Below are 21323 nucleotides of genomic sequence, written 5' to 3'. Positions count from 1 at the left end.
AACAGCTGCTCTTCAACTACAACACGCAAAAGATTTGGGGCGTAGGGTCCAAGATTTGATGGAGGTACGGCCAAGTGTATCCTGACCTTTTTGGTGGCCCTTGATGACAGTTCCCCTCGGCTGCTCGGTCCAATGTTTTACCGAGTTTTCCATGACAGCAGGGCAGCCAATCCACGTCTTCCGAGCGGACTCCGGTGTGCTTCCTGCGGGGTCTTCCAAAACTGGGCTAGGCCCGGCCGAAGTGCCGGGTGCAGCGCCGAAAAGGTCGTCGGCCCGGTGGTTGTGCCACGGCGCGGGGGCAAGGTCTTCGGGCCCGTCTGGTTGGTTTTGGGGCATGACGGCCAGGGACACTATCCGTACTGCCTATTCTTGCAGACCCGTGCCAACAAGCGGTCCAGGTGTTTTCAAGTGAACGTACAGCTGCTTAGCGGGACCGATCGCGGAATCACTCCACTGGCAGTGCCCCACGGCCGGCGAGCAACCGGAACCGCACACGCGATTCGGGCTGCGCTGCCCCGCATCTCGACTTCGTGGAGCTCCAATTACTCCGGAGTTAGTGTAGATACCCCAAACTCCCCTCCTTGAACCCCCTCCTCGAGAACAAAACCTCCCGCTCAACAACGACAGGAAACCCAGCCATTCCCTCCGCCGCGTGACACCCACCCCGTGCAAACTCGCCCTTTTGAAGCACAGCGCGACAGAGAGCAAGTCAGAAAGAAAAGAAAAAAAGAAAAAAAAAAAAATGAAGGTCCTCTACCCCAACACGCTGGAGCTCGACACGGCCGCGCTCGCCGGCTTCCCGACCGTGACGCTGCACCGGTACGACGCGCGGGCGCCGACGCTGCCCGACGACCTTCTCGACGCCGAAGTGCTCATCACGTGGGCCAACAGCGCAGCCAATCTATCCTTCGCGGCGCAGCACCTGCCGCGGCTGCGCTGGATCCAGTCGCTGGCGGCGGGGCCCAACGACGTGCTGGCGGCCGGCTTCGACGTGGCCCGCGTGCGCGTGACCACGGGCTCGGGCCTGCACGACCGCACCGTGGCCGAGCACGCGCTGGGCCTGCTGCTCAACGCCGCCCGCCGCTTCTTCGAGATGCGCGACTGCCAGCTGCGCGGCGAGTGGCCGGGCCACCTGGGTGGGCCCCAGCCCGACCGGGCGCCCGGCACCTTCCGCACCCTGCGCGACGCCCGCGTGCTGGTCTGGGGGTTCGGCAACATCGGCCGGTGCCTGGCGCCGCTGCTGCAGGCGCTGGGCGCGACGGTGCGCGGGGTGGCGCGGCGGCCCGGCGTGCGGGCGGGCGTGGAGGTGTTTGGCGAGGAGGCGCTGCCGGCGCTGCTGCCGGAGACGGATGCGCTGGTGATGATCCTGCCGGGCGATGCGAGCACGCGGCACGCGCTGGGCCGGGAGCGCCTGGCGCTGCTGCCGAAGCACGCGTGGGTGGTCAATGTGGGGCGCGGGTCGTCGGTCGACGAGGACGCGCTGTACGAGGCGCTGGTCAAGGGCGAGATCGGCGGGGCCGCGCTGGATGTGTTCGAGCAGGAGCCGCTGCCGGCGGGGAACAAGCTGTACACGGCGCCGAATCTGATCCTGTCGCCGCACGCCGCCGGCGGCCGGCCGCAGGGCGCCGAGGCGCTCATCGTCGACAACCTGCGGAGGTTCTTGGCGGGACAGGAATTGCGGAATGTCATCTAAGGGACGGGCGTGTGGAACGGGTCAGCATGATGGGGTCGCGTGGGCAATGCATCGCAATGAGTCTTATTGAAACGCTGAGTTAGACTAGAAGGCATAATTAGAGGTGGCCACTTGGCACAGCAACCTTGGAGCTTTCAGGGGCTTTGCAGAGCCTTGTATTACCCAGGCATCGCCTCCGTGGCCATGACGCTTGATTTGGTTCTCGTATTTTGTTTGTTTCTTCGATTGATCCTCACGGCGATTAGTCGGCTTCGGGATGCGTGGCTTTATTCTGCACCCCTTTCTTCCTACCATGAAACTGGGGGCCTGAATGGCAGGGCAGACCACTTGGTAATACGCACGAAGAAACGACCGTGGAGATCGCGGACAACTATTGAGGCAGTGTATGAACATAAATCTTCGAAGCTACAACCAGAACACCGTCTATCCATGCTATGAATACAAGCCCAGCATGCCTGCGTCCTGGAAGCGGAAGTCGGCTCCCGCGTCGAAACCCTCAAAACATACACTGCGCCGTTCCCCTTGTTCCATCCGCTTGATCCAGCCCCGTCACTGCCTCCACCTTCGCCATATCAATTACTTCATCCGGCCCCACGTCACAATGCCCCGGAATATCCTCACTCCTGACCGCGTACTGGTGCCGGCTGGCCTTGCAGGCCAACTTGGGGCAGAGCTGCCGGTGCGCGAGATCCCGGAAGTGCTTCCGCACCTGGGGGTACGGCGAGCAGGCGCCAGCGGTGCAAGGGACGACGACGCAGTGCTTGCGGCACTCCTCCGAGTCCGGGTCATCCTTGTGGGCCCAGCACTGTCGTTTGATGAAGGGGTCCGCACCGTACTCGAGCAGCGCCATGACAACGCTCGTAAACGCGGCCGCGCCGTTGGGGGCCCAACCAACCCGCTCGTTCGAGCTGTAGTTCGCCATGAGAATGTGCAGAGGCGCGCCCTCGCCGCGCGGGCGCTGTCGATTGGGCCGTGCCCCGGATGCGAGGAGCTGGCGAACGATCTTGGGACGCAGGCACAAGACCGCTAGTTCGAGGGCCGTCCATTTGTCCGCGATTGTCGCGGCGACGACCGAGTCGGGGTCGGCCATCGCCTTGGCCAGCTGAAGAGCGACACCGTCGTAGCCGAGCGCGAGCGCCACGGTGAAGGCGTTGTGCTCCGCGATACTAGCACACGGGTGAATGTTGTCGGCCAGGATGGTGCGGCTAAGGAAGACGGGGGTGCTTAGAGCAATGTCCGCACCCGCGCGCAGCAGCAGATCGACGACCTCACCGCGGTTCCTCACCGCGGCAGTCATCAACGGCGTCGTCGGTCCGAAGAAATCTTGGATGTCGGGGTACAAGTCGATCTTGGCGTTGACGTCCGCGCCGGCAGCAATGAACTTGGACACGCCCGCCACAGAACCGGTTCGGATGCAGTGGAAGAAGCTCTTGGGGCTGCGCCTGTACAGCACCGGCCACAGCAAATGGTAGAAGTACCTCTCGACGCGGATGAGCGCGGACAAGCTGGCCAGGTCGAGGGGCTCGCATTCGGCGATTTCCATGAGCAGCTCCGGGGGGAGCGTGGCAAGGGTGGGCGCCATCTTGGTGAGCGGCAGGACTGCCAATGCAAGAGCGAGATGACGGAAGGTGTGCGAGGAGACTCATGGGCCATCATGGTGAGGCATGGCGTTGGAGCCGCTTTATGAAAGCATTGCGTATGTTGGCGGTAATCAACGGTGGGCCGAGAACTGAGGCCACTGGCCTTTAAGCGCTTTGTGCGGTTTCACGAAGCGATGGACAAGCCAACAACGCTGCTATTCTTATTGTGGTCTTTGTTGCGTGTCCGACTCTCTTTGTTTCTCGATCGTGTGCTCCTCTCGCCACAGCTCCTTTTCCCTCCTGAGCGACCTGACGGCCCAGGAGACCGAAATCGTGGTCCAGATCAGGGCGAATACAAGGGGGCTGCCCCAGCCTAAAAACAAATAAGGTCATTAACAGAGTGCTTGATTCCTCAAAACGGAAGCAAGAGAGGGCAGAGGCGTACCAACACCGTATGCGACTGTTTCCGGCACGGTCCAGATGACGACCATGGTGCCGACCCCATCGATCAGGGCGCCAACCGCCCAAAACCAATTTTGCTGCTCGATCATCGCCCGGAAGCGCCGACTGGCGTCGTAGCGGGCCAACAACGCATACCGGTACTCGCGCCCGCCCCCGCCGTCCACGGCCACGACGTCCTCGATCAGCGTGAACACCATCGGGCGCACCCTGCCGCCCTTGGCGACCGAGCTGATGCGAAACGGCGCTAACCGGCCGGTCCGGTCCATCCAGCCGCTCCACGCCAGCTGCAGGCCGACCTGGATGAAGAACAGCGGCACGGGCATGGCCAGCGGGCGCACGAGCGGGTCGTGCGGGATCGAGGCGCCGATCAGGATGGCGGTCATGACGGCGTAGCCGAGCGTCAGGGTCCAGTGGGTGTAGTCGAACGACCAGCGGGTGCCGCCGACGGGGCGGTAGGCGTCGCCCTTGAAGACGAGCTTGTAGGAGCGCAGGGAGAACTCGATGCCGGTGACGATGCCGAAGAAGGACGTGATGATGGCGAAGACGATGCCGCGGCGCAGCGTCGTGCCCAGCACGAGGCCGTAGTACAGCGAGATGGGCAGCAGGCTGGACTCGAGCACGAGCAGGAACACGATCAGCGACAGCTTGGCCTTGTACTCGAGGATCTGGTAGCGCAGACGCGGCAGCCCGGGCAGCTCTGAGAAGTCGACGGGGCCGGCGACGGCCGAGGCCGCGCTGGGCACGATGGAGAGAGCCCGGCTTAGGCTGGGTCGGCTGGGGTGGGAGTCGACGGCCGTGTCGTGCGTCGTGTCGGAGGCATCGCGGACGTGGTCCGGCGCTTCGTCTTCTTTGGTGTCCTGTGTCTCGCGGTCCATGACGGGCTTGCGTAGGATGGCGGGGGGGTAACTGACGAGTGACTCAGGGCTCGGGTACTCGGGGTTTCGGTTCTCGAGTCTCGAGTCGATGACGCGGAGCTAAGCAGTGCTGCACACGCACGATCATGGTCTTGAATTCAGGTCAGCCCCCAAGGGATCGCAAGACATGATGTGTGCCGCGCCCGGCTCCAGGTTCGGTGATCTGCAGTGAGAATTGGAAGCAGCACGGAGAATGACCGGCCAGAAGCATGCGGTGCAAAAATCACCCGGAACGTTCGAAATTGACGTGGAAAACAAGGGCCGCATCTGCATGAGGAGGCAAAGAGGAGGATTGGGGAGCATTGGGAAGGTGCTCTTTGAGCAGCGTAATTGCAGGATCGGAGGCGTTGACGTCACAGGCACTGGGCGCTGTTGCGGGTTTGGCCTGTGGCAAGGACGCAATGCTTGGTAACGTTATCGGGACAGCGATCGGCGGGTTAGCAGTACCCCTGATCCCTAGGTAGCTTCTCTACCATGCGCACACAAGTTACGACAGCTTCCATTGAAAACGTCGGGTGCTTCGGTGTAATTAGCGAGTCAGGAAGTTGATGCTCTTCCGAGCAAAGTCTGACGAGTTAGCTATCTCCAGGGGTGTTGGACATGCAAGGTGTTGCGCGACATAGGTAAATTAGTTCAGACTAGATGTCAAGTGCCCATCTCAGGTGCGCACAGTGTAAGCCAGGTGTCAACCACTGGAGTAGCGTCCGCATCCCGACGGGAATCACGTAGAGTTGCTTCAACATACAGATTAAGCAAGTCCATGAGAGCTACTATTTACTATTTGGACCACCTCTTGAACTAACTTTTCACCAGGGAAACTCCTCTTTCCGTAGAAGTCGTCTCCCGGAAGCTTTTTGGGGCTTTGGGAGACCAGCTGCTTCCACTTCACCTGCCAAACCTGCGGAAGAGTGGTCCTACTCGCTCTCAGTTATTGTACAATTCCACCCTGCCCCCTTGAGTCTCGACGTGGGTTTGAAGTCCGTGTGGCCGCGCATGACCATCTTGTTCCACTGAGTAATTCTCGCTGAGGCCTGCAGAACTCGTCGTCCAAAGTAGCCACTCCCTCTTAAACGTCTCCAGTCAGAATCTGTCACGGCCGCAGCAAGCCCATTTTTCTATCTCAAGCACCTCCTCTCCGTACGTGTCGGCACACTCTCGACCATAACTGTCGTACTCGTTTCAGGCACCGTAGTAATAGGTAAGTTCTATCTATGATGGTTCGTTCGCCAGATTCGAGGTAATTAGGTGACACATTGAGGAGTCAAGCTCGTCCTTCACCGTCTTCCACATCTCGATGGAGTAGGGCTACGCCATGATACGTTGAACTACCGAGATGGCCTCCTTTTGTCCTCTTCCAATTCCCAACCGGTTCATCCCGTTGCTTTCGCCCGTCACGGCCCTGGAAGTGTTGGGGATCGTTTTAGCCCTACTACATGGGATCCAGCAAACCTAGAGCTGTTCGGAATTCCCTCGCCAGTCGTGATCTTCTCGCTTGTTCCCAATCTCCGACGATTCCAGTGCTTGACAATGCCCTCCCACTCAGTCAAGACGAACCAGGCTCCGACGGTGGCGACGGTGATGGGAATCGTGAACGCCCACAAGACCCAGAACCTCGGCCCAATGACCTCGTCTTGATCCCACAGCAGCGTGGGGACGGCGAAGAGCGAGCACAAGAACGTTCCCGGCAAGAAGACCATTGTCATGATGGCGATGGTCTTCATTGATGACGAGTCGCGTAGAGTGGCGTGTGCGATGTCGACGCTCACAGCGGCAAGTTTCGTACCCGTGGCGGCTTCCTGATGAGTTAGGAGGACGAAGAGCTGGCTGGCGTTAGCAAGCCCAGGGTCCAGTCGCCTCATTGAAGATTGAAGATGTCTTGAAAGTGAAGGAACGACAACAAGCTGAGGGAAGGAATGCCGCTGAGTATTCAAGCTAGAGTAGAGGAAAGCTCACCACGTCGGACAGCCGTTCGGCGCGGTACCTCAGGAAGTCGAGGTACTCGGCGTACGTCGCCAATTGTTTCTCAATGACTGGCACGGCCTCACTCAAGGCTAACGCACTCTCTTCGCGCATCATCTGCCTCGAGTCCGGCCATGCGAGTCCTTTCGCCGGTCGTCTGGAGGCTGCCTTCCTTGCAATCGCACCCGCCTTTCTGACCTCGGTCACGATGGCCCGGTAGGTGGCCTGATGGCGTGTTTTGCTTGCCGCATCCCTAGTGACGATCCCCACCCGCCTTGCCCAGTCCGATAGCTGGCCAATTTCGAACTCGGTCGTCGCCCAGCGGCGCGGCTCCAGGTCCGGGTCATCGAGGGCTGCAGCGTTTGGGTAGTATCCGGTCTGCTTCTCAATGTCCCGGATTGTTTTGAGGCTGAATCTGTTGCTATCGTCGTCGTAAGTGTGAAGCTGATGCACACAGACGTTAAAACAGAGCAGATGGGGACTGTGGATGTAGGCGGCGAACGTCTCGAGGGTGTCGGTGAAGGATGCAAAGGTGTTGCGCGACCGGTTGAAGAAGACGCCGAGACTGTGTGATGTCTCCGGGTTGAAGGTCCATAGGATTGCGTAGAGCGACGTGCCGACGAACCAGGTGGGCAAGGCGCTGCTTGCATCCATGACACCATGACCCTTGTTGCTGCTTCCTTGACCGAACATGTGGAATCCGTCGTAGTCTCGACTGATCATGGACAATGCCCCTTTGTCGACTCTCATCGACTCCATCAATTTTCGGAATGCAAGCTCGGAGACGCCGAGCGTGACGTCTAGTTCGCGGTGTACACACACCAGCCGTAAGCACGCTACCGCAGGCGACTCTGGCGTTCTTGTAGCTGCAGTGCCGTGATTCGGATTCGCCCAGATGCCCAACTCAGGCTCAAGGACCGTCCCCCTCCTCGCCGGGCCGGAATGGGGTATCTCAAATACGTGAAGCTCCCGCCTCGGCGACGGACTGCTGAATGCTTGCTTGGCGAATACGGATTCTGAGAGTACTCGTAGGCCGTCCATTTCGTGGGTTGTTCTATCACCCGCGCACCTGTTCCTACAGAGTGGGAGAGAAGGAATGGATTGCCGAGGTCGGACAAATGATGATACCCACTCCTTTCGGATGCGGGGCGAGCATGGGCGGCGCAGACGCATGTAACTCTACCGAAGGTAACCATGGTTCAGCTATTTACAGCATGGTGGGATCTGATAAGCAGAGAGAGGAGGGCAGATAAGTGGAAGGCCACTCCAAGAGGCGCCATTGGTGTAAATATTAAGATTGAGTACCTGATAGATATCTCCTATAGCGCGCCACAGGGGGCTGTCGACATGGTCTCCACTACCATCTCAGAGCACGAGTTGGATCACATAGTCATTGGAGAGTGTTCGGTAGCATCATCGCCATGGACGTCGCCTAGGCGGAGTTCTCCTACCTCTGGGGGTACGGTGTAGTTGGGAGGACATCCCGTAGCGTAAGGGAATATCTTTGAGCAAAGGGACCATTTTCAAGGGGAAATATGTCAGGTTGAATGTTATTTGTGGGAGGAGGGATCAACGTACGTTCTTCTCCTAGGGGAAATATTTCGGTCTGTCGGACGGTCCCTGGCCAAGGAGACGTGTTGGAACCGCTATGCAGGCTCAGGAAGATGAAGCTATCACGATGCAAGTGATGCACACAACTGGGAACAATCGTGGTGTTGAGGATGTTTTTTATTGTGGGAGAGTTCTCCTGATCAGGAGCCCAGTCTTAGGCGGCAGTTGGGCATCAGGCCGGTGGATCCTAATCTCGGTGGGCTGGCCCGCTACTCCGGGCCGGGCTGGTTCTGACACACCCCCCTAGGTCGAGCCTCTAGCTCTGGCCTGCCAAATCCAGTAATCTATAAAGCTATTCCCAATACTACGTCCTTCCTGATCTAGCAATTCTATAGTATTAAGGTCCTTCTGCTATTGCCCTGATCTACCGAGCCTTGTACGCCTACCTTTCTCAATCCTACGTATTACACTGTAAACTGAACCTTCTATTTGGCCAAAGCCTTCTTTTAGCCCTATATTTCTTTCTTCTATACCGTCTAATAGGTATAGATCTCGATAAGGGCCTAGATATCCGCTAGATTAAGCATTTCTATAAACTTCCTATAGGGCTTTGGTTCTAGCGCCTTTGTTAGGCTGTTAGCTAACATCTAGTTCAAAGGTATATAATCTACGTTAACCCTCTTATTCTAAGCTTCTTAGTGTAGCTAGTAGTTATAAATGTCGATATATTTTAGCTTTGTCTATAGTATAGATATCTTAGCGTTAATTAGCTAGATCGTCTATTTATTATTGTATTGGATTAATAGGATTTTATTATCTAGATAGATCTCTAATGCCTCTAATAGGCGCTAAAGGAATATACCTTCTTTCGCTACCTATATAAGTGCCAACAACTCTATGTTGATCCTTCTTATAATAGGCGAAGACAATGTTATCTATATAGAAGAAGATAATAATACCTTTGTTCGTTATAATATAGGGCTCTTATAGTATAGCCTAGAACCCTAGGTTCCTTAGAGTGGCTATCAGCTCTCGTTGCTAGAGGAGAGGAGATTTCTATAGGCTATAAAGTGCCTTCTTTAGCTTTAGGATAGTTCCTAGCTTACGATAGCTATATAGTATCTCTATATAAATGTCTTTATTGATCTTTATATTGACGAAGGCGCTAACTATATTAAACTACTTTAGTTCTAGGTCGAACTTCGCTATAGTAGTAAGCACTGTTTTAAAGGATTATATAGTAAGTATAGCTATATAGTTCTCTTTAATAAACCTCTTCTTTTACTAATCGCTATATATTATAAGCTTCGCCTTATACTTAATAAGGTGCCTACTCTTATTAAACTTATAGATATATACCTATATATAATCTAGGATCTGCTTGCCCTAGACCTCTTTGTTATAGTAGCGAATCTCTTCTTAGGAGCTTATTACTTTGTAGCTTCGAAGATAATTGTGTTTAGCTTCTAGGAATAGCTAGCCTAGTAGATGATCTTTGAGTTCAGAGTGCTATCGAGGTATAGGCGGGAGTATCGACTAGTAGATAGATCTAAGCTTACCTTCTTACTATAGGTGATCGACTTCTTTTTAGGAGATCCTTTTAGTACTACTATCTTCCTTCTTAATAGTACTGACTACCTTCTTTTTACTCTTTTAGGCGAGTTCCTCTCTCTCTTCCTCTATATAGAGGACCCTCCTTAAGTGCCTATATTCAGTAGCTCTAGGGCCTAATGTTCCTACGTTGAAAGTAGTCTTCTATAGCTAGAACGCTCCTTTAGAGGCTCTAGGTAAACGTGAGCCTAGGAGGGTAGCTACAATTAGGGCGTTTAGTAGAGTAGACGGAGAAGTTGGATATTAGAACTCTAGAAAGGTGCTAATAGTATCGCCTTTTACTATAATAGTATTTAACACTTCTTTAGTAGTAGCTAGGCTCTCTTCTAGTTCTTCGAATATTATTAAGGATATACTAAACACCTCTATTATATCCTCTTCCTTAGCTATAGGTATAAAATTGCTATTATCTAGCTAATTAGCATTATTAGTGCCTCTAGTATTAAGCTAGTACTTTAGCTCTTTGAGGTCTACTTAGGGAATATCTTATACTATAAGCTTTGGATCATCTAAATATATCTACTTCTTATTAAAGATTATATCGTATATATATACTACTTAGTCGATAGCTAGGTTCTAGATATAATAGATATTTAAGGAATCGTATCCTACAAGGTAGCTGATCTAAGCTCTTAGTCAGAACTGTTTAAAGCGCCTTTCTTTCTTCTTAGCGGTATCTGTTATAGCGAATGCCTTATAACTATAGATCTTTAAATGCCTTTAGTATAGCTTATACTCTAAGGCTCTTAGGCTATCTCTCTTAGTAAAAAAGGTATAAAAGTGATCTAATAGCGTTATCTACTCTATTGTTAAAGATAGTGTCCTATTATAGAGATATACTATAGCTCTAGTGACCTTTGGCTATAGTTGCCCTAGCAACTATATACTAATAGCTATTGTTCTAGCCTTCTCCTTGATTATACCCCTCGAGTGTTTAGCGCCTTTGTTCTATATAGGTGTATTAAGCGTTGAAGGCTCTATTTAGATACCTTGTCTCTTTGCCTAGGTAGTAATAGTGCTTGCCTATATAAATTCGTTGTTATACTCTAGGACCTTAATATATAGCTAATACTGCTTTTTAAGCAGTATAGTAAAGTATTTAATAGCTATTAGGATACTTAGCACCTTGTAGTTATATAGATAGTAGTCCTATATTATACCTAAATAGCGATCTATCGCTAATAGCAGATGTTTAAAGTGTTGTTAGCCCTCCTAAAAAGGGTATAGATCTAGGGCGATCCTATCGCCTAGGCTATAGTTCAATAGTCTAGGAATGCGATTAGGCCTATGTTTTAACTTGCTAAGGCTATAGCCATTATACTCGAACGTTAGTATACCTTTGATACACCCTCCTTATAAGCAATTGACGAAGTGTTCAAGGGCCTTTAGGCCTATATAGCTAAGGCGTAGGTACTAAGTTATAGTATCCGCTATACTCTTTATATAGTAAGCCTAGCGATCGAGTCTCTTCGTTTAAGTAGTAAAGGCTATAGGTATATAGTCTTTAGGTATATATTTGAAGATATATTGTTAGAGCTTCTTCGTAGTATATCTAAGGAGCGTATAATCTTAGTATCTAAGTAGCTAGTTCAGTGTACTCTCTAGCCTATTGTTCTACTAGATCCCTTGTCGATTAAGCTACTTTAATAACACAATGTTATATACAAAGGTTAGGTAATAAGCTACGTTGTATAGTATAAGGACTATAACGCTCTCGTCGTTCTATAGTTTAATATCTATCTTGCTATATCCTTTAATCTAAATAGGATACTCGCTTACCTAGATATAGTCATTAGGCATAGCTAACTTAGAAGGCCTTTTAAACCTACTTAGATAGTTAACGATATAAATAGTTGACCTCGAATCTAAGATTACTAAGTTGATTAAAGGATATCTCTAGCTTATCTAGAATATAGCTAGGATTATAGCGAAGCTCGTTATATATTTGCCTATAGCTCTCTACCACTATATTCTTACGATATACTAGTAGCTGAACATCGCTATAATGTTAGTGCCTATATCGGGGGCGTTGCCTATATTAGTGGCAGTGTCTACTTTGGGGGCGTTACCCTCTTCCTAGGTAGTGCTCTCTTTAGGAGTAGTACCCTCTTCGGAGGCGTTAGTATCTGCTATATCTACTTCGGAGACCTTAGGCTCCTTTATTAGAAGTATAGCTATAGCTCTTTTAAAGCGATCGGCTAGTCAATGTAGTAGCGGATCTTTGTTTATATCGCTCTTTACATCGTTAACGAGGCTACTCTTAGACCTCTTTATCCGAAGCCTATTGGCCTTTGTTTATAGAGTTGAATTAGCCTTTAAATTGGCCTCTATATAAGCCTTGATATATTCTCTAGGTTTTTATCTAAGCGGTATACTCTTAGGGTTTAAATAGTAGCACCATTTAGTTAAATAGAAGTGATTATCGGTATAGTACTTCCTTAATATGTTCGAAGACCTTATAGAGGTGCTAGGAGCTATAGGCGCATTTAACTTACGTTTAGAGTAGGATTAGCTAATTCTAGCTCCCTCTTTACAATTAGCTTAGCGCTTAGAGCGATCCTTCTAATCTTCTAGTTGCTTAGGGTCCTTATTTTCTTTTTCTCTAGGGCTATATATTGAAAAGGATCCTTTCCCTATATAGCTAGACGCCTTTTCGAGGAATAGATATATACCTTTATAAACCTCTATAGTTATATCTCGAAAGGTTAGCTTCTTAAGGATCTTCATTTTATTTATAGTATAGATGGAAATAAAGCTTAGAAATAGCTTCTCTAGTATAGCTATTAGTTCGTTAATGTCACGGTATATGTACGAACCGCTGTCGAGTAGGAGCTAGCACAGTTCTAAGACGGAGTAAGCACCTAGAACCTAGAAGCTTATATCTATAACGTGCGATATAACGTATATACTCGGAGCCTAGGAACCGTAGCTAAAAAGGGTAGGCAGTTGCCTACCAAGGTGGAGGAAGATTTCTAATCCTCTAAGGATCAGCCTCTAATCACAATAGAAGACGTATTTGAACAGTGTCGCCTTAGAAACTGTAATTACTCGCCCTAGTCACTACTATAGTACTATTGTACTTCTCTACCTTAAGGTATCTTACTAGTAGTACTCGAAGACTCTTATTATAGATTTTAATCCTTCTTCCTCTATTAGCTAAGATACTGTCTATTTCCAGTACTTTAATTTAGATATCTATATCCTTGTCCTACTTATCGCTATTAGTTACTGTTAATTCGTCTACGAATCTAGTACGACTTTATAATTCTAAAATAGGGTCTCTTCCTAGCTTTTACTACCTATCTCCTTTACTTTCTAGCGTCCTACTATAAAGAGAGATACTCTCTATAGGGGACTTACTATAGAGGGTATAGGCCTATATTACTTAGCTTTAGGCCCTAAAAGAGCTTAAGGACTAGAAGTAGAAATTACTTTATTTATTAGGAATAGATGAGCTGCCTAGTAAATAGAAGAGGAACAGTACTAGATTAACCGACAATAGCGAGGACGGAGGGTAGGATCGCTAAGCTATTAAGGTTAAGAACATTACGCTATTAGAAAAGAACGTTACCTTTTGAAAACGCTAGATTTAGCTCTAAGATCTTTATTAAGCCTTTGAAGGTAACTCTAAACACTTTAAAATAGAAAAGAATCAGATCCTTTTCGCTATTAATAAGATAGAGCAAACGCTATATACCTACTAATATAGCTACTACAACAACCTACTAAAAAAAAGAACAAATAATAGTAGAGTCGATATAGAGGGTTTTTAAAGACTAGACTACTTTATATATTAAGAACCTTACTAACAGTTAGTTAGAAATCGCTAAGGCTATCGACTAGGCAAAGTAATAAAAGGGCTAAAGCCCTTTGAACTTTTATTAATACCTCAATTCCTTAGAGGCCTAGACTAAGTACTAAGACGATAAGAAATAGGCTCTTCTATTCTACTTTAAGTTATCGCTATAGATTTAGTTGTATATCGACTAATATTTCTTTAAAAAACCTAAGACCTATAAAGCTATAGTTTAGCTAGCAACTTAGATCTAAAATATTAAATAATATAATATTCGCTAAAGATCTTCAAAAGTCAATCGAAGATCTAGGTAGTTCTCTAATTGTAAATAACGAGGTTAAGAGCAATCTATACATTAGGATCGTTATAGTCGGCCCTACTCTAACGACGTAATAGAGAAGGAAAAGTAGAGCTATAACGATAAAGAGGTAAAGGATAGGAGTAATAACTCTTTTACCTATTAGACCTATAGTAAAATAGGTCACTTCTCCTACAACTACCCTAAGAAGCCTAAAGGTATAGATAAAGTTAGAGATATAAGACGTCGAGGCTATAGAGGTACTCGTTATACCCTAAGAACTAAGTATAAAACAAGCCCTAGTTACTTATAAAACGATAACGAAAAGGAGAAAAAAGCTTATACCTAGTAGTAGACTCTAGTACTACTAACGTACTCTTCCTATATAGGGACTAAGTTATAGAATACTTCTAAGCTACTACTACCCTATATACTAAGAAACCCTAGGAGGTTATAGTAGATTTAGATACCTATACTAAGATTAATATAGTTAGCTTTAAGTTTATAAAATAGTATTATCTTCCTATAGTGAAGCCCTTTTCGCTATAGACTTGTTTAGTAGATATTCAAATGTCCTAGTTATATAGAGTGTTCTCTATACCCCTAGAGCTATTAGATAGAAGAGGCGTAATATAAAGGCTTAACATCTCCTATGTAGCTATTGACTACCCTTTGATCGAAGGAGGGTTAGCCATTATTCTAAGGATACCTACAATGATAGAGGAATATATTTTACTATTTCTAGTAGCTAAAGAATAGTAGTTTATATCTAAGATTATTAAAGTTCGTTTTAAACGCCTAAAGAGGTTTACTAAAACGTTATAATAAAAGCTCTACGTTTATACTCTGTTTATATACCCTAATATACTATAAGCTCTGTTCTCTAAAGAGGAGGAGGATAAGGAGATATAGGCGAAACTGTCCTAAGGTAAAGACGAAATCTCTAAGGAGCTCTAAGACTTCGCCAACGTATTAGACCCTACTAAGGCCGATATTCTACCGCTATATCGTAAGACTAATTATATTATTAAGCTATTACTAAGTATAATACTACTAGTAGGGCCCATTTACCTATTAGCTTAAAAGGAATTAGATATCTTTAAGGAATACCTTTGTAAAAACCTAGCCAAAGGGTATATTCAAGAATCTTAGAGCCTAGCTACAAGCCTAGTTTTATTTATACCTAAAAAGGATAGTACCCTCTAACTCTATATCGATTACTAAAGGCTCAATAAAATTATAAGGAAGAACCGCTACCTATTGCCTTTGATCTTAGAGATCTTAGACTATATAATTGGTACTAAGTACTTTAGTAAGTTAGATATTAAGGAGGCCTACTATTGAATCTATATTAAAGAGGGGGACGAATAGAAGATAGTCTTTTATATTCGATATAGCTTATTCAAATATTTAGTTATACCCTTTAGATTAACCAACGCCCTAGTAACCTTCTAAAGTTATATCTATTAGACACTAGGGCGACTTATAGACAATTTCTATATAGCTTTCCTTAATAATGTCCTAATCTTTTTAAAGGACTATAATACTTATACTTCCTATATTTAGTAAATCCTTAAGAAGCTATAAGCTATATAGTTATATTGTAAACCGAGCAAATGTCAATTTTGCTAATATAAAGTCGAGTTCCTTAGATACCTAGTAACTCCTAAGGGAATTACTATAGATTCGACCTAGGTTTAAACTATTTAGGAATAGCTAGAGCCTACTATTTACTAAGATATTCAAGTCTTCTTTAGGTTCTATAATTTTTATTAGCAGTTTATCTTCTACTATTTAGAATTAGTACTACCTCTAACTACCCTACTAAAGGGATTAGAAAAAGGAAAGAAACTAAGATCTCTCTAATTCGTTAACGAGGAATAAACGGCTTTTAAACGACTTAAGCAAGCTTTTATAGAAGTATCAACATTATACTACTATAACCTATAGAGGAAAGTAACTATCAAGACCAATATCTCCGACTTCGCTATAAGAATAGTTTTATCTTAAGAAGAAGACGATAGGACGAGACGACCTATAGCCTTTTAGTTAGCTAAGTTCTCTAGATCACTTAAGAATTATAGGACATCCAACAAGGAAATAATAGCGATTATCGAGGCTTTTAAGTATTGGCGCTATTACATTGAAGGGAGTAACTTTCTAGTCATTATCCTCTTTGACTATAATAATCTATAGAGCTTTATAAAGTAGATATACCTAAATAGGCGCTAAGCTAGGTGGTATATATACCTTATAGAATATAATTTTATTATTAAGCACTAGGCAGGTAAGCGAAACCTAGTTAACGGGCTATTAAAGAGATTTAACTGCGAAGAAGGGTCGGCTTTAGAATATATAGTATAGTTGCTAACTCTATAGAACAAGATAGTTGGACTCTAATAAGTGTTTACTAAAGAGAGGTTTCTATATATTTAATCTATTATATAGATAGGTATAGGATACTAGATATCTAATAGTATAGAGAGCTAACTATATATTAGCCCTAAAATAGCTATAAAACGTTAGATAGTTACTACTTAGCTAGTAAAGTAAGGGACTTAAGAGCCCCCTAGTATAGACAAACTTAAAGAATTGCTTAGTTGGGAGTAAATTATACCTAGAAAGGTCGTAGCTACTTATATATAAGGCGAAGCCCTATATAACTTAGTACCTTCTAAAACAATAAGAGAGTTGATCCTAGAGTTATAGAACTTGGATCCAATAATATAAAGAATTAAAGACTATCTATAGACTCTATAGCGAAGAACTGACGTTACCTCTAAGTAGGAATTAAGACCCAATGACGAGCTACTCTATTAAACTAAACTTTATATCCTTGCTAAGGAGGCTATAAAGTAAAAGCTCTTTAGGCGATACTATAATAATCCCCTAGCGAGACACTTCGGTTATAACTAAACTAAGGAGTTAGTATAATGGAAGTACTACTAGCTAGGTATTGATAAAGAAGTAAACGAATACTATAATACTTACCTAGTATATTAGTACTAGAAACCGTCAAGGTATCGACCTTATAGCAACCTTCAATCATTGCTAATACTAACACGACCTTAGAGCGAGATCGCTATAGATTTTATTATAGGTTTTCCTATAGTAGAACAACTAGATAGTGAAAAGGATATAATCCTAGTTGTAGTCGACTAGTATATAAAGATAAGTCGATTCTTCTCTATCTCGACCTCTATTTGTAGCTAAGAGTTAATAGAACTCCTCTATTAAGAGATTAAGCTCAAATATAGAGTACTTTATAGATACTTTAGTAATCGAAGCTTAGTTTTTACCTTCTAATTCTAGAACGATCTTTACTATCTAAACTAAGTAAATTATAGACTTTTAATAGTATTTTACCTCTAAATCAATAGCTAGACTAAGCGAATAAACTAAACCCTTATCTAATACCTCCGATATTTCGCCTTTTTAAATCCTATTATTTAGGCAATACTCTTCTCTAAAGCTGAATTCGTTTATAACAATTCTATTAATATAACTATTAGCGTTACCTCTTTTCAAGCATTTATAGGTTATAACTCTACAATTTTCTATTATATTGAGGACGATACTCGATAGAGGAGAGTACTATATCCTAATATAGTAGAATAGATTAAAAAGCTTAAGGAGTTACGCTAATAGCTAGAGCGATATTAGGCTAACGCTATAGCGAGTTAGAAATAGTACTACAACGAAAAATATAAGCTAATAGAGTTCTAGAAGGGAGCTTTAGTTAAGTTGTCTACTTAGAATCTAAGACTTAAGACTAGTAAGAAGCTAAAGCTCCAATTTATTAGGCTATTCTAAGTATTAGACTAAGTAGGATTGCTAGTATATCGGTTAGCTTTACTATATAAGTATATAAGGCTATACAATATATTTCTAGTAGCTCTGTTAAAGCTTTAGTATATATAAATTATAGCTAAAGAAACCTAAATGCCAATACTGGACCTAGAGGATAATAAAGAATAGAAAGTCGAAGAAGTATAAGCTAAATAGTAAATCGAAGACGAAATATTCTTTTAGGTAAAGTAAATAGATTAGCTATTAGAATATAACTAGTAGGTCTATAAAGACGATATAGCGAACGTATAGCGGATAATCTACTAGTTTCGATAGATATATAAAGCTACTACTAAAAGGAAGCGAGGGGAGGACGTCTAAAGCATATTAAGTAATATACAATATAGCGATATTAGGTTGGCTCAGTCGTAGCTAGAGACCAATATATATAAATTAATTTATATAGTTATATATAGATAAAATAGCTAGACCTCTTCTTTAAAACCTCGATTAAACTATAAGAGAACACTAGGTTAGCAACTTATAGAATAGGCAGACCCACTCTATTAGGTCTAGAGCGTTTTTACAATCGTCGATTTCATTGGTAAGCAATAGGATCAACTCCTTAGTAAAATCGTATTTCGCCTATATCTAGGTAAGATAGCCTACGTTGTTAAAACGAAGGTAGCAAGCCCTCTTTAAGTCCTATACTTCTAGCTTACATTAGTACTAAATCGCTATTAATATTCTTAGTAATTAATCTAAGGGATAGATAAGAGTAACCTACCGCCAACGAAGATATATTATCTAGGTGCTTAGGCTATAGAAAGATGGAAACGTTAAGTTCTATACATTTAACAACTATAGCCTTAAAGGCTAGTTGCTAATTAGTTGTAAAACACTTGTTCAACGTGATACTATAGATATAGCGATATACTTTGTCTATAGTGTAGAAAGTGTCGACTAACTTCTTTAATAGGTATACAATACTATAGTAAATATCGTCTAAAAGGACGTACTCCTCGTTGTCCTCCTAACTATCGAAGGACTCTCGATTAGACAAAATTTAACTTTCTTTAGCTTTATAGAGGAGTTGTACAATATATAAACCGATCATTAGATTAGTCAAATCTCTAAACATTGTACTAATAGCCTAACTAAGTTAGTAGATAAGCTACTACCGAACACTAGTCCTAAGCTACTTACCGATATATAAATATTCTTTCTCTTTATATACTAGTTACAACGACTTGACGACGATTTAGTAATCATATATTTAGGAATAATAGGTATTAGCGAATTATATAGGAGGTTCTTATATACGATATATAAATATTTAAGGTAGAGCGACTTTTTATAAGCTAGAAGTATAAGAAACTCCTTTAGATCTATAATAAGTTGACGGAGAGTAGGTAGTAGAAACGAGATAAAGGAAAACGACGATATATAGGTAGTAATGAAGATAAGAACGTAAGGTAAGAAAGTAGAGAGAAGGAGAGTACTACGACTAATAGATTAATAATATATAAAGAAAAGAAAATACAAAGTATAAAGTATAGCTACTATAATATAAATTTAAAGTAGGGTATAGATAGTCTATATACAATAGTAAAATGTAAATTGTTATAAAAAGGGTAAAATACGCTATATACATTGCCTTAGCAACTAGTCTAACTCTATAGAGATACCTTATCGAATCCTAGGCGAAGCTCGTAGTTAGATAGACAACCTATTACCCTTTATACTATTGGTTAGCGAGTCTATATAGGTAGACAGACCTTTTCTAGAGATTAGGCAATATAGTATGCTATCGACTACGAAGTCTAAACCTAAGGACAGGTTCTATAGAGGGGAGGACAAACTGTTATAGTACATATATAAACCGCTATTAAGTAGGAGCTAGTATAGTTCTAAGACGGAGTGAGCATCTAGAACCTAGAAGCTTATATCTATAACGTACAATATAATATATATACTTAGAGCCTAGGAACTATAGCTAAAAAGGGTAGGCAGTCGCCTACTAAGGCGGAGGAAGATTTCTGATCCTCTAAGGATTAGCCTCTAATTATAATAGGAGACGTATTCGGATAGTGTCGCCTTAGAAACTACAATTACTCGCCCTAGTCATTGCTATAGTACCATTGTACTTCTCTACCTTGAGGCATCTCACTAGTAGCACTCGAAGACTCTTGTTACAGTTGAACTATAGGCTAGGATCCTTTGCCTCGCTTATCTTCTAGAGGGAGGCCTTATCTATTAGGCTCTCCTATTTAATAAGCTACCTCTCGAAATTAGCTTCCTTAATATATATGTTCCTAAGGTGCTTAAGCATATCGAGGTAGGTACAAATGTATATTCAAAGCTTAGTTATTATCTTAATAGTCGGCTAAATAGTCTTCTTAAGGTTGTTATACTATATTCGAAGGTTAGTATACTCTATAAAGTAGGTAGACTAGTAGTTAGCTACTACTATAGTAGTTATAAAAGTTAGTATCTAAGTAAGATAATTAGTCTAATGTTTATAGTCCTTATACTTATAGTCTAGATCCTTCTCGACCTATATAATAACGATAGCGATATTGTTATTAAACTATTTCTCCCTTTTATTGTAGAGCTTCCTCTAGTAGCCGTTTAATACCTCGATATTAGGCTACTCTTATAGACCTTCGTTTTTAAAGAGGGTCTAGGAATCTATATCGTTATCCTAGGCTATAGAGGCAGTGCCAAGCCGCTATTCGCCTATAGTAGACGCTCCTAGATCGGCTAGAGCTCCTATAGCTATAGCTAGCGTAGAAGCTTATAGTTCGACGATGTATTCCTAGAGCTTACATCAAATACGTTTATAGGCGAGATCGTAGGTATTGGCTAGTATAGGCTTCGGGAGTAGCTCCGCTTTGCCCTCGAAATAGTCGAGTAGGTTAAGGTGCTTAGCTTTGTTGACGAACTTACGATTCTAAGCCACCTAGTCATCCGGGCTAGCTAGGATAATATCGATCTTTGTATTAGCTTTTGAAGATATAGTAGTTGCTACTAAGCGCTATATATAGGGCTATATACTTAGAGATAGGGCCAGGTTTTCAAGCCAATAAGACTCTTAATTATTAGAACCGCTATGTAGGCTTAGGAAGATAAAGCTATCACAATGTAAGTGATATATATAACTGGGAACAATCGTGGTGTTGAGGATGTTTTTTATTGTAGGAGAGTTCTCCTGATCAGGAGCCCAGTCTTAGGCAGCAGTTGGGCATCAGGCCGGTGGATCCTAATCTCGGTGAGCCGGCCGGCTACCCTGGGCTGGGCTGGTTCTGACAAGACGGACCCCAGGACCATTTCGGCAACCCCCAGTGCCGTGCTATAGTATATGCTCGGAGATCCGATAAACAGGAGCTACAAGATCACACTAGCCGGAATGGAGCTTCCCATGAGACCACTGATTGTTGTAGCCGGCGCCCCATGGACGAAAGCGACAGGCCCATAAACCCACTTCCCGCCGTACTATAATGGTAACTTCACCCTGTATCTGAGAGGCCGGCCCCAAGTGTGACTCTAAAGCTTTGAGGGGTTAGTAACGCGTCCGGTCGCTCGTTGTGGCGATAATAACGACGCTGGTTGCGTGCCACGGTCTCGCTTCCCCATGTCACATCAACAGTGATCTATGTTCCTATTTATG

General features: G+C 44.6%; 4 protein-coding genes across 4 annotated transcripts; 1 reads left to right on the top strand and 3 right to left on the bottom strand.

Moving 5' to 3' along the window:
* The first annotated feature begins 321 nt into the window (after positions 1-321).
* THITE_2109419 (uncharacterized protein) lies at positions 322-2047 on the top strand. Its single transcript, XM_003650111.1, has one exon. The coding sequence runs from the start codon at positions 743-745 to the stop codon at positions 1691-1693; it is 951 nt and encodes a 316-aa protein (XP_003650159.1). The 5' UTR covers positions 322-742; the 3' UTR covers positions 1694-2047.
* A 142-nt stretch (positions 2048-2189) lies between these two features.
* Positions 2190-4952, bottom strand: THITE_135415 (uncharacterized protein; the record flags this gene model as incomplete). The annotated part of the gene is made up of 3 exons (XM_003650110.1): positions 2190-3292; positions 3719-4470; positions 4897-4952. The coding sequence occupies 3 exons, from the start codon at positions 4950-4952 to the stop codon at positions 2190-2192; spliced, it is 1911 nt and encodes a 636-aa protein (XP_003650158.1).
* Positions 4953-5793: 841 nt separating this feature from the next.
* On the bottom strand, positions 5794-6478 carry THITE_2109417 (uncharacterized protein). Its single transcript, XM_003650109.1, has one exon. It carries the CDS (start codon positions 6350-6352, stop codon positions 6041-6043), a length of 312 nt encoding a protein of 103 aa, XP_003650157.1. The 5' UTR covers positions 6353-6478; the 3' UTR covers positions 5794-6040.
* A 3-nt stretch (positions 6479-6481) lies between these two features.
* On the bottom strand, positions 6482-7697 carry THITE_2109416 (uncharacterized protein). Its single transcript, XM_003650108.1, has one exon. The coding sequence runs from the start codon at positions 7647-7649 to the stop codon at positions 6582-6584; it is 1068 nt and encodes a 355-aa protein (XP_003650156.1). The 5' UTR covers positions 7650-7697; the 3' UTR covers positions 6482-6581.
* Between the last annotated feature and the right edge of the window lie 13626 nt (positions 7698-21323).

This window comes from Thermothielavioides terrestris, chromosome 1 (assembly GCF_000226115.1).
Source record: "Thermothielavioides terrestris NRRL 8126 chromosome 1, complete sequence".
NCBI lineage: Eukaryota > Fungi > Ascomycota > Sordariomycetes > Sordariales > Chaetomiaceae > Thermothielavioides > Thermothielavioides terrestris.
The sequence above is the reverse complement of the archived record's forward strand: the minus strand, read 5'-3'. Positions and strand labels throughout refer to the sequence as shown.

Bases quoted from the DNA above. Each gene is read 5' to 3' on its own strand.
- THITE_2109419 (XM_003650111.1), top strand. From the start codon at position 743: ATGAAGGTCCTCTACCCCAACACGCTGGAGCTCGACACGGCCGCGCTC.
- THITE_2109416 (XM_003650108.1), bottom strand. From the start codon at position 7,649: ATGGACGGCCTACGAGTACTCTCAGAATCCGTATTCGCCAAGCAAGCA.
- THITE_2109417 (XM_003650109.1), bottom strand. From the start codon at position 6,352: ATGACAATGGTCTTCTTGCCGGGAACGTTCTTGTGCTCGCTCTTCGCC.